Source organism: Synchiropus splendidus, chromosome 5 (genome assembly GCF_027744825.2).
Source record: "Synchiropus splendidus isolate RoL2022-P1 chromosome 5, RoL_Sspl_1.0, whole genome shotgun sequence".
Taxonomy (NCBI): Eukaryota; Metazoa; Chordata; class Actinopteri; order Syngnathiformes; family Callionymidae; genus Synchiropus; species Synchiropus splendidus.
Genome location: NC_071338.1, coordinates 13,924,122 through 13,936,262, shown reverse-complemented (window position 1 = coordinate 13,936,262; position 12,141 = coordinate 13,924,122). Strand labels below are relative to the sequence as shown.

The following is a 12,141-nucleotide window of genomic DNA, read 5'->3' as shown; positions in this document are numbered from 1 at the left end:
GCGCAGTATTAGAATGTTCGTCATGCAGCTGCAACTGGAGCCTGATAACTGGAGTTTCTTTTCTTCGACAGCGTGAAAGACCTGATTGCAAAGCGTTGTTTATCAACCGTGATGCTGCTGGTGTGAATTTGACACATTTCTTCTTTCGTTTATGATTCCACAAATCATTTTTCAAATCTTTGATTTCACCAATGAATAATAAATACCTTTAGTTCAATTAAGTGGCAGCAAATATCCCAAACTCTGTGTTTATCGTATGATTCTGCATATAGAGGGATAGGATTTATCCAGAGAGCTAATCATGTGTTGTGGTGGTCAACGCTCAAGACCACATTCCAAAGTCTTGCTCTTGTCTTGGTTGAGTTGGACTTGTCAAGAACAGTGGAGAAAAATCACATTTATTATTATTATTATTATGAATAATACATGCCAAATTAATACTGTAAGAGCACTTGCATATGGCAGAGAAAAGAAATTGTAGAGCGTGTGTGGGTGGGTGCATGCGCGTGTACTAGTATAGCTATCCATGTAAGGCCTATTTCTGGGAAACACATGTACTTGTGGGGACATTTCACATTGTGGGGACATTTTTGCCAGTTCCCACAAGTCCTCTTCTTTTCCTTTCGGCTTCTCCCTTCAGGGGTCGCCACAGCGGATCATCGTCCTCCATCTCACCCTGTCCTCTGCTTCTTCTTCTCTCAAACCTACAAACCTCATGTCCTCCTTCACCACCTCCATAAATCTCCTCTTTGGTCTTCCTCTCCACCTTCTGCCTGGCAGTTCCAACCTCAACATCTTCCTACCAATGTACTGGCTCTCTCTCTTCTGTACATGTCCAAACCATCTCCGTCTAGCCTCTCTGACTTTGTCTCCTAAACACCTGACATGTGCTGTCCCTCTGATCTAATATTTCCTGATCCTATCCATCCTGCTCACTCCCAGAGAGAAGCTCAGCATCTTCATCTCTGCTACCTCCAGCTCCGCCTCCTGTCTTTTCCCCAGCGCCACTGTTTCCAAACCATACAACATTGCTGGCCTCACCATCGTTTTGGACACTTTCCCTTTCATCCTTGCCGACACCCTTTTGTCCCACATCACACCTGACACTTTCCTCCAATCATTCCATCCTGCCTGCACCCGCTTCTTCACCTCTTTCTCACACTCTCCATCGCCCTGCACAGTTGAGGCAAAGTACTTCAAATCCCCCACTTTCTTCATCTCTGCATCCTGTAACTTCACCTGTCCACTTGGCTCCCTCTCATTCACACACATGTATTCTGTCTGGCTGCGGCTGACCTTCATTCCTCTCCTTTCTAAGGCATAACTCCACCCCAGTTCCCACAAGTCCAAGCCCCAATTTGAGGATGAAAACATCAAAATAACAGGGACATTCTAAATGAGTTCAAGTTTGGTTCAGAGTCCTGGTTAAGGTGAGACATTTGTTTTAGATGGTTAGGTTTAGGGTGAGAGGCTGGGGAAAGCATTATGCCACTGACAAGTGTGTGTGTATTATAATAAATATTTATCACTATCATTTCTAATTATAATTATAAGTGACAACGTCTCAAAATTTCACTGAGTCTGGAGTCATGGTTCCTCAGCACTCACCTATCATTCTGAGACAAATTCTAATCAATTCTATTCCAGACAAGTTGACCATACCAATGTATTTTCTGACATAATAACGCTCCTGTGTTCTGTATTCAGGCTGGTCCCGAGCTGGAGTTTGTCGTGCTCTGGTCTTGACTCAACCTCAGGGCAGGTGGTGCCACTTGCTACACTGGTCATATCAACAAAACACATGCACAGTAACACACAGCTCCCAGATTCCTGGGTTTCTCGCCCTCCTCCTCCATGTACTCTAACATTTGATTTAAGCCATGTTCAGTGAATTCAGCAGCTCCAGCGGACCGTGCCAGAAGGAATTTCTTTAACTTATCAACTTAACTTAACTTAACTTAACTTATTGATATCAATGCAAATATTATCAATCTGGCGGTGTACAGGCTGAGTGAAAGGCACATGGCCGGCCCACGTGCAGTCAGAGCTCTCTCATAATCGTCTTCTTTGAAGGCTACTCAACCTCCTCCTGCTCAGGATCACACTGCGAGTTCCTGGTGCGGGGATTCATGAAGACTCGCGGCCAGGAGATATTACCACTTCATGAATCAAATTGATAATGACTAGTGTCGACAATAATTCATCGACTCGAGCAGGTGTCAGACATGTACAGCCCAAGGAAGAAGATGAATAAATCATCATCATAGCTCTCACAACCCACGAGTGACGGCACTCGTTCCCATAATGCGTTGCCTAGTTGCCTCGCCTATATATGCCCACAGTCTTTGAAGAATATGGAAGACGCTGCTTCTGACTGGACGTTGGAATTTTTTAATGTCAACGTTACAGACGACAGTCTCTGAGTTGCCATGATTCCTGGTCGCGTTTTGAAATATCTGCTTTGACGCCACATCTCGTTCTCATTTGTCTGAATCTGTCGAATGTGTCTCGAGCACCAGCCGGTGGTGTCTCTTTTTGTTCACTCTGCTTTTGTCCAGACCTCACGGTGAGACGTGGTCATCTGCCTGGAAACAGCGGGTGATAGGTTCTTCAGTTTGTGCAGTGATGGTCAATAGAGGTTGAACCAGAGGAGGTGGAAGATAAGTTGTGGCATTGTTCAACAAAAGATGAGTACGTGTGTCTCAAGAGACACACCATGAAGGCTGACTTCTTTTCTGCATGTAGTCTGTTTACTTAACCACCAGATAACACTCCTTCTGACAGCTGTAAATCTGACGTTCCTCACTGTAATAGTCTTTTATATATCTATATCTTGGCATTATTGGGGCAGTTGTTTACAATGTTGTTTCCTTTTTGCTGAATGCAGTTTCTGAACAATTATTTTGTCACATCTGGTTAAAAACCCATAACCATCCACTTTGAATGCATCTGAATAGAAGTCTCTATTTACCTCTTTTAAATTGCAATATGTATTTATAATGACTGTTGATGATGACAGAGCAATTACACAACAGCAGAACCAGTGAAAAATGGACGTCTGGCTTTTAAGAAAACGCAGACAAATGCTCACAGTCTCATTGTCTTTATATTTACTGCACCATGCACTGGTGGATATTCACAAGCTTGCACCACTTTTTCTTTCACTGACAAGATGTCTTCCACGCAACACTAAAGCACTGTTGTGTCGTGTGTGTAGTTCAAGCTCCACCAGCTGTGACTGATGTTGATCTTCGCAGGAGCAGGCAGCTCTGCCTCAGTTTGGTCATTGGATCATTGGTTGACTTCAGACCTTTGTGTGCAAGTTCAGCATACTTACTTGAGGGGGCGCTCTTACACTCATTTGAGTTACACTTCTGTGTGAGCTCAGGTTTCAGCTGCGGCTGGCACTGTGTAGGATCCACTTCTTCTGTTTGAGTCTTGGAGTTCACGCACTTGATGAGCCTGTGCTGCACTCCGCCGCCACAAGGTGCTGAACACTGAAGCAAATAGTTGGTGAATAAAAAAAGGAAAAAAAAAAATGAACAGAATGAAGACCACATGTATTGAATTTTCTATAAGTGAAAGTATTACGAACACATTTTTAAATTAATTTTCTAGGCGTATGATTATGAAAATAGAGATTAAATAATAATTAAAGTGACGTTTTGCCATCATGCAAAATGTAAACAAGTAGATGCAGGATTTGAGAAAGATCCCTTTTTCATCATTTTTATCACCTTTTTTTTTCTTTTTTAACAACTGGCTACTAATAATATCCCACCGGTTTTAACTTTGCAATCCGTCTACCCACAAGAGTTATCAAAGAAGAAAAGTGTAAGATCGCTCAAAAGCTTTGTTGTGTTTTTACATTAGTAAACAGGATTGTTAGCTTCCTTTGATCCATAAAAATGAATGCTGGTTATGATTGAGATCCATGATTCTAAATAAACCATCACTTATGTTCAAAACATACTTATTTATTAGTTACTTCTATTATTATTGTTTATTTTTATTCATTTTTATATTATTCTTATTATTGTGGTTGTTGAGAAGGCGGACTTCTTTGGAGGCCATCACACTCTCTCATGAATGGCAGCATGACTACACAACAGTGGAGAGCAGGAGTGTCAAACTGCTCCTCCACGGGCAGCAGTGGGTGCAGGTTTTGGCTCCAGCCAATCAGCAGTGTGAACTCTGAAATCAGTTGACCACTAGTCTGGTGTTGCTGGTTCCAGTTGACACCCGACTGGCTAACTTACGTGTGGTTTGAGTATGTTTCCTGCTGAGACGTTTGGCAGGTGATTTATTTGACTCAACTTGCAGTCCAGTAGTTCAGTCAAAAGAAAACTCATGGCTTTTTCTTTGCTCACTAAATTCGACACTGGTGCTTATTCGCCAGCTGTCCTTTCGTACCTTTCCCCACGCCCCCGTCATCCATTGAGCACAGGGCTGGCTGTTGCAAGGCTGGATGGTCAATGGCTGAAGGTCCGTGTTGCATCTACCCTCTTCCAGACAGGTGACTATACGCTGCTGTTCGCCTCCTCCACACACTTCTGAGCACTACAACAACACACCGACAGCATCAGATGAATGAGTGTGTTTGAACAATGTTCGTTTTCAAGACAAGGTCAGCTAGTGAAGTAGAGAATGAATTACTGAAAAAAAAAACAACCAACAATTTAACTAAAAAATGTAATGCAATATCAAAGTAGAGAGTCAACTTGTGGAGGATGAACAAGACCGAACACCAAAAGCATGTAAAAAATGTATCAAACCTGTCCCCAGGAGGAGGTGTACCAGTCAAGACAAGGCTGAGGGTTGCAGATCATTCGCGATAGTGGCCTCAAGGAAATTGCACGGCAGTGAAAAGGTCGCAGCGGTCGCTGATCCCGCATGTCGTAACAATGGACCTCTCTGGATTTGATGCCGACATCACAGTTTTTTGAACACTGGGGATGAAACCGCACAAAACAGATCACGTCCAATGAAGATTTGACCAGTGTTTCAGGTATTACATTACAATTTGGGGGCCTTTATTTTGCTTGTTGGCTTTTGTACACTCAAAAATCCATTCTAACAAGACTTGTACGATGGGCAGTTGCTGTCTGTACACAATAACCCACCAACAACGGACACTTTAACCCTTCAAGACAACTTCAGAGAAGAGGAAAGACGTCAAATATTAGAAGCAATTGAAAACAACTTATAGATAAGATTAAAAAAAGCAGCAATTTGTCTAGGAAACTGCACCTTGCTCCACTCGCCAACCTTCCACATGGAACATGGACGGAGGTAACACCGCTGGGCTGGTGAGGGTCTCTCGGCTGGGTCACAGTCCCATTCTGAGCCGGTGCTACAGGCTAAAGTCCTCCAGACGGCACCCAGGCCACAACTGGTTGAACACTGGACACATATTGGGAGATAAGATCACAATTTCCTGGATGAGATTTTGAATTATAAAGAAAAGTAAAATGATGATTTTGTTCTACCAAAAGACATTGTTAGAAATGTTATGTAGTATGTGTAGAAATATTTTTGGACTGTACATAATCAAACATCAAACAAAAAGAGAATATCAATGTAGAAACAGCATAATTTTATCATAAATCATACATACATCTAAATATCGTCAAATGACAATGTGCAATTTAAGATTCAGTCTATTGCTTATGAATTGTACCCATTACAAACCTTTTTGAATTATTGAGAAATTATTCAGATTATTTATTTTACAATAAACTAAAATATTATAAATAGAATTGATCAACTTTATTTTGTTGACAGTTCAGATAGTAGACAGGTCGGTAAAGTGGGTGCTGCACTGCAAGACCAAGAGGCTTCAGTGAATCTTCTTCCTCCAACTTACTTCTGCTATATTGCATTTTGCGGTGCTACTTTTTTAGGCAAAAGCTAGGTGAAAGCTAACCTTAAGTCCAAAACATGTATTAAGTTAATCAGGTTTAATATATGCCACACTGTGAAGCCAAAAATATCTGCCACGTGTTGAAAGGTCAACAGTGATCTGGTGAGGGAATGCTGTACATACTCTGATGCTAACTCCCTTCCCTCTGGTTTTTGGGAGTCTCCAGACAATTGAATCTTCGCTTGCGAGAAAGCACATGATCTTCAGAGATCTAGATGTCGACATGCACTGCAGCTGCCCTTGTTTTTGGTGTGAGCCACATGAAATGACTTTATCAGTCAGACTTAGCCCATGAGTTGGACACGTGCTCTAAACATAAGTAGCACATTAAGTCAAGTGTAAAGGGATGGAGCCACTTATTGCCGACTAATGATGACTGCATACTGCGCTTCATCATCTGATATAAAGGGGTTGGACAAATTGTTCAGTATGTTTCTCCAGTGTGTTTGTCTTTGTGATTTCACAACTTGGGTTTTCAATGTGCAACCAAGTCAAATTTAAGGCAAATATATTACAAAAAATTTGCATGTAGCACTGGTGCAAATTCAGTTTAATATCTGTTGAAGGAGCATTTGTCCTTTACGCACTCCAAACAGCCATGGGGTTGAAACTAGACACTTTCTTTTCAATGAAAACATCTGAACAGATGAAGAAGCCAAGCTTCAACCGCCTCCTTAAACATTAAAACAGAAGCCATGTAGACTCACTACGCTCCAGTTGCCAGTGACCCAGTGGGCGGTGACGTGCAGAGTTGATGGAGTTGATGTTGGCGATGGGACAACTGTAGATGCAGGTTCAGGACTGGTTTTTGTTTCCACGTGGGTGAGGTGTGAAGGACTCCGAATCCCCTTTGACACCGCAGGGAAAGTCATTTCATTGTAATGAAGATCCTCTGAATTTGTCGGACCTGGTCCAGGTCTTTCCAGGACAGCGGGTTCGGTTGTGTGTTCAGTTAAAGTAGCTGGCGGAGTTTGAGTCGCAGAATGTAAAAGATCATTTCCAGTTGTGTTTTCAGAGGGTCCATGGTTACCTGAGATTCGAAGTGGTTGGGGAAGAGTAGAGTCCTCAGAGACAGGAAATAAAGTTTGTCTCAGCCTAGGCACATCACTGACTCTGGTGGTCTCATCTGACTTGAAATTAGTTCTCGTCGGTATCAGAGTGGGAACTGTTGTTGCAGGATCGCTTTGGTCCAAATGGCCGGTGGATTGGTTGGGAAGATGTGTCACGGCAGACTGTTTTCGATTCTCATTTATTTCCACTGACGCAGATGAGCTAGGTTGTTGTGTGGTGAGTTCACTGTAAGTCATTTGTAATTGTGATTCATCCGCTGTTGTTACTCCAATGTCAATGATCGTCGGCGAGGTCACAACAAAGTCGCCAAGGACCTCAGTCCTGTTTTCATCCTGCGCCCTGCCGTGCTCGGAACTATGCACTGTGCTCACATCTATAGGGGGAAACTCATCCCGATGCCTGGGAGCGTGGCGCTGCGGTGGCGAGCGAGTGACGGACACAGGAAGGAGATGATCCTCGGAATAAAAATCATCCACATTTTTGTTCACATTTTCATCGCTGGTGTTCCACATCTCTGACGCTTTGGGCACAGCAGTCTCTGAATCTGGAATCTCAGCAGGTGTCCTGGTAGTTTCTGAATTATTTTCTCTCACACTGTGAGCTGAGTCGGCCTCCAGACGAGCGTCAAATTCCTGACTTCCACCTGAGTCTTTTCCATTGCTGTCATCTGAGAGGTCTTCATGAAAGTCTATGAAGTTGTAATCATAGTAAAAATCATCAATGTGAACGTCCGTCTCTACAAAATTATTGATACTTTCGATGTTATTATGGTAGTGAAAGTCACTTGGCACAATGTTACTTGGGCTGCCCTGAGGTCTGGTTTGTGCTTTGGTTGTGCCATGCTTTGGTGGTAGCTTGATGTCTGTGATGGAGTTAATGTCATTGAGGACTTCTCTGCTTTCCCAGCCACTTCCAGACGATTCTATTCCTCCAAAGTTATCCACCATCTCAGGACAATCTCGCATGTGGCAAGGAGACACAGCTGGCGGTTTCTTCTGTATTTCGCATTCAGCGTCAATACTTCCTGGGCAAGAGATGCTACGATGCCGAACTCCAGGTCCACATGTCAATGAACACTGCACGGAAAAGAGTAAATTCATTATAAAGAGAGCAAATCCTACACATGATGTGAACATACAATTTTCTTTAAAAGTCACTGAAAATGAGAATTTTCATTTTCTTCACGGCATATTTTCCATTCACTGCATTGCATCCCACAGAAGAACTTGACCCAAAACAGACTCACCTTTGACCACGCCCCGACAGTCCAGTCAGCCGGACACCTGACATGAGTGTTGCAGGGGGTCACGGACTCAGGTTTCGGAATGTGCTCACAGTCACTGTCCAGCAGAGCTTTTTGTTCATCCAGACTCACAGCCTGGACGCAGTGGACCATCCGCTTAGCCAGACCAGAGCTTCCACAGCTTGATGAACATTTCTGCCACTCCCCGACCCACCATCTACACACACACACACACACCAGGGAAACTTGTGATGCATCACATTTTCAACATCGAATGAAACAGCTTTCATTCACTGTGTCGCTGTTTTTCCCAGTGGCAGGCCTTTCAATTACCTTAGCATTATGGAATGACAGGAGTGCCATGAATGTGGTAATATCAATGTAAATGAATTTGAATTTAAATGCATATATATATGTGTATATATATATATATATATGTGTATATATATATATATATATATATATAGTTCTTTGCATGCTGACCTTTGCAAAAGTATAAAGTCCGTATAATGAAATAGATTTCCCAGCAGCATATTTGTCAAACTCTGTGTCTCAAACCATCTTCTCACCAAGGCAACAACTCTCACTTTGACATGTCCAAGCAAATACAAGTCGATGTCCCCCAATATTTCATGTATTTCCCTGGAGTCATATTGTAGAAGGCCAACAGCTGTGGCCAGTGGATGTGTGCCGGCGGGAGGTTAACCGTGCAGAAGAGACAGCTTGGATGAATGCCTTCTCCCAGCACCAATTTTTTAAAAGTTTGCATTCAGTTAGATGTCCCTTTTTCCCCCAGGAATATAGGAACATAAGAGAGCTTGATGGAGCTCTTCCTGGGAGGTGTCAGACAGTGTGGGAATGAGCCAATGGTGCAAGTATGTGAAAGCGAAGGACTGGTCATAGGTGAGCCCTGTCCTAGGGCAGCATGAGCAACAGGTTTTCAGAGCCTGCAAGCTAAGCTCTAGAATCCCCTCATGTTTGCGCTAACATTAGAATGGATGTGAAGGCAGGGGTTGTGCTTACAGGGCTGGGCAGGATTCTTTGTTGCAGCTGGTTCTGTTGTCTTCAGGTCGAGTCAAGGGGTCGCAGTATTGTGCTTCCACAATTCCAGTGGTTTCTTCCACACAGTGAACCATCTGCCGCTGCACACCTGAGGCAAAAGGGACATAGGTTTTTAAGGTGGATGGTGGTAGATCCTTTGTTGATTCTCTGTATTTGCATGCAAACTACTTACACTGGAAGGCAAGTGCCTTCACCCTAAATCGTCACACCCACCTCCTAACACAATGGCCATACAGTAAAAAAAGGTCTCCTGACGCATTGACAGATTCATGACTCACTCTCTTCCCTCAATGTCTGCTCCCCATGTCCTGAGGGATTCCAGTCCGCCACAGGAGAACAGACCTATAACCTTCAGTTTCCCTCTGCTGTCAGCCAGCTGAGCATCCATGATGTGGCAGATCATTTTCACTTTGCAAATCTGTTACTAAACCGCAAAACGGTGTCAGCAAATGGAAAACCAGACGGAGGTAAGTCATAGCAAGTTCAAGGCAGCGGTGGGTGGGAAACAATGACATTCTAACGCTACATCCAGCCACTCATGAACAGCTCGTCGCTCTGAAAAGAAGACATTGTCATATATACACTTGAAGCCATCTTGCTTCACCATTTTCCCATCCATTTACATCGCTTGGCAGCTGCAATCACAAGGGCAGCTGTGCTATCAGGTGCAATCATTTCCCATGATCACTCTGAGTGGACCCTATCCCACTTTGCCCGGGTAGAAACATCCACAGGAAGCTCGACCATTCAAGTCAACCATTATTATTATCATAGAACATGCAGCAACTCTGATTTCTGAGTCTCATGAAGACTATAAACCTCTTACTGATTGGCATATAAGAAAATTCTGATGAGAAAAAACATGCCTCATTTTATTTGCTACATTTATATAAATGGGAATTTTATTTGTGAGCTTTTGTCAAACAAACACAAGTTAGCCAAACACTATACAGTGGTACCTCAATTTTTGAACGTCCCGGACTTCGAACAAAGCAGAGTTCGAACAAAAAATTCGATATTTTTTTGCTTCTGATTTCAAACGAAAATCCAGGACTCGAACGCCCCCGAAAAAGCCGCACCCCTAACGTGCGTGGACCGATCCCACAACGCGCTTTGTTATTGTGTATAACGCAGACGTGTCCCGTTAGCTACATTTACTGACTGTTCATATTGAGGTGTAAAACCTTTCCTGTCTCCGCACTGGACCGTGGTAGAGTGTCACAGGGGAGGTGCTCGCTCTCCACACCTCTGAGGCTGGAGCTCCACTCCAGGGTTTGATGTCCTGTTGTGGGCTGGAGCTGGGACAGGGATGAGGCGAGTCTGGGACAGAGCGTTACTTGGTTTATGACTTTGTCACAGCCAAACTGCACAGAAGCGCACATTCAGAGCTGGACACGCACCCGGCACCTCTTCACTTCTGGAGAGACGTCACTCACTCGGCAACCCCTCCCACATGCAGCGGCCACACACACAGACCAACAGCGCACATGCATTCATTGTAATGGGAAAAACTGATTCAGATTTTGAACAATTCGCTTCTCGAACGGCCGTCTGGAACGGATTGTGGTGGAGAACCGAGGTACCACTGCAGTTATAAACTATAGCTTCTAAAATGATGGTGGGTGCAAGTGTTGTGATGAGATGAGATGAATATACCCAAAAGGGGAAAAAAAAGTTGAATTGAAGTCATCCAAAGTCAAGAAAACATCATAAAAGCGGTCCCGCCTCTGTAATTTAGACGTTTGATCATCTCACAAATGACAGTCTTTTATCCACTGATCAGGAGGAAAACATCTGCTTTGCTCCATGGTGCAGCACAGAGGAATATGTTCTGGGCGCTTGGTGACTCACCCGAAAAGCAAAGCTGCATAAGTGCTTAGATGAATCCCATGGCAAATACACAAAAAACGCCATGATTAGAGCCGCAGCTCACAGTGAAATGGCTCAAAATGTGATGGCGCTCATCTGGAATAGAGGACAGCTTCTTTAAGTGACTTAAGAGGACGTGTGTCATGTTCCACCTCTGCACTTTTATTATGAAGACCTTGCTTCAGGTTCTGGGATTATTCTCGGGGTTAAGTCATCACTTATTAGGGTGCCATGAATTGACCTTGGTCTCCGAGTCTGTTCCCACTGCTAGTTATTGACCTCCTTTGTTTCCTTGTGATCTAGTAGTCTTCCTGCCCTGTTGACATTGTTATTATATTCCTTCATGTTTTGCCAGTGCATTTTTCTCATCTGTGTCTCAGACAGTGTTACTCAACAGGCGCAACATCCGGTCCACAAAGACGCGCCAGCCATTGGCAAAATCTTGCTTATTATACAGTCTATGTCGGAGCGCTTGATTTCCGGTTATTCCACTGGTGCTGCATCAGTGAGCAAAGCCTACACCTCACCATGAAGCAGTACAAGAAAATGGCTTGCATTTAAACCAACATCAGGTCCAAAAATAAAAAAAAAAGTAATCACATAATATCTGGATTTTGACAAAACATGAATCAATACATTCATTCACTAAAAATGCAGAGGGGAAACCGCTGTTAGTGCTTCACGGGTAAACATGAGTTTGAAGGAGGCGCTTTCCAATGGAACATCAAACCTTAGATGCAGTTCACACTTCATTTGGAAATGAGTCCAGAAGAAGAAAGATGAGGCACACACTGCTTGCCAGTCAGTGATTCGGGCTGCCATGTCTTCAGGTGAGGTTGGTCCTGTGTTCTCTGAAGTTCACAGTCAACACCAGGACCTTTTAGAGCACTTCATGCATCCTTCTGCTGAAGCTTTTTTGAGACTCTGATTTCATATCCCATGCTGGTTCAGTGACCAGGGTGTTATCGCGCTT

The 12,141-nt window shown here is 43.6% G+C and overlaps 1 protein-coding gene across 1 annotated transcript in view; it reads right to left on the bottom strand.

The window, feature by feature from the left end:
- The window catches only part of LOC128758698 (A disintegrin and metalloproteinase with thrombospondin motifs 7), a 51,759-nt gene that overhangs the window by 3,040 nt on the left and 36,578 nt on the right, over nucleotides 1–12,141 (bottom strand). The window contains exons 17-23 of the mRNA XM_053864924.1: nucleotides 9,261–9,387; nucleotides 8,241–8,454; nucleotides 6,631–8,070; nucleotides 5,251–5,403; nucleotides 4,776–4,949; nucleotides 4,414–4,560; nucleotides 3,338–3,497 (exon numbers count right to left, since the gene is read on the bottom strand). Of these exons, the coding sequence (XP_053720899.1) occupies nucleotides 3,338–3,497; nucleotides 4,414–4,560; nucleotides 4,776–4,949; nucleotides 5,251–5,403; nucleotides 6,631–8,070; nucleotides 8,241–8,454; nucleotides 9,261–9,387 (2,415 nt within the window). The remainder of the gene's footprint in view (nucleotides 1–3,337; nucleotides 3,498–4,413; nucleotides 4,561–4,775; nucleotides 4,950–5,250; nucleotides 5,404–6,630; nucleotides 8,071–8,240; nucleotides 8,455–9,260; nucleotides 9,388–12,141) is intronic.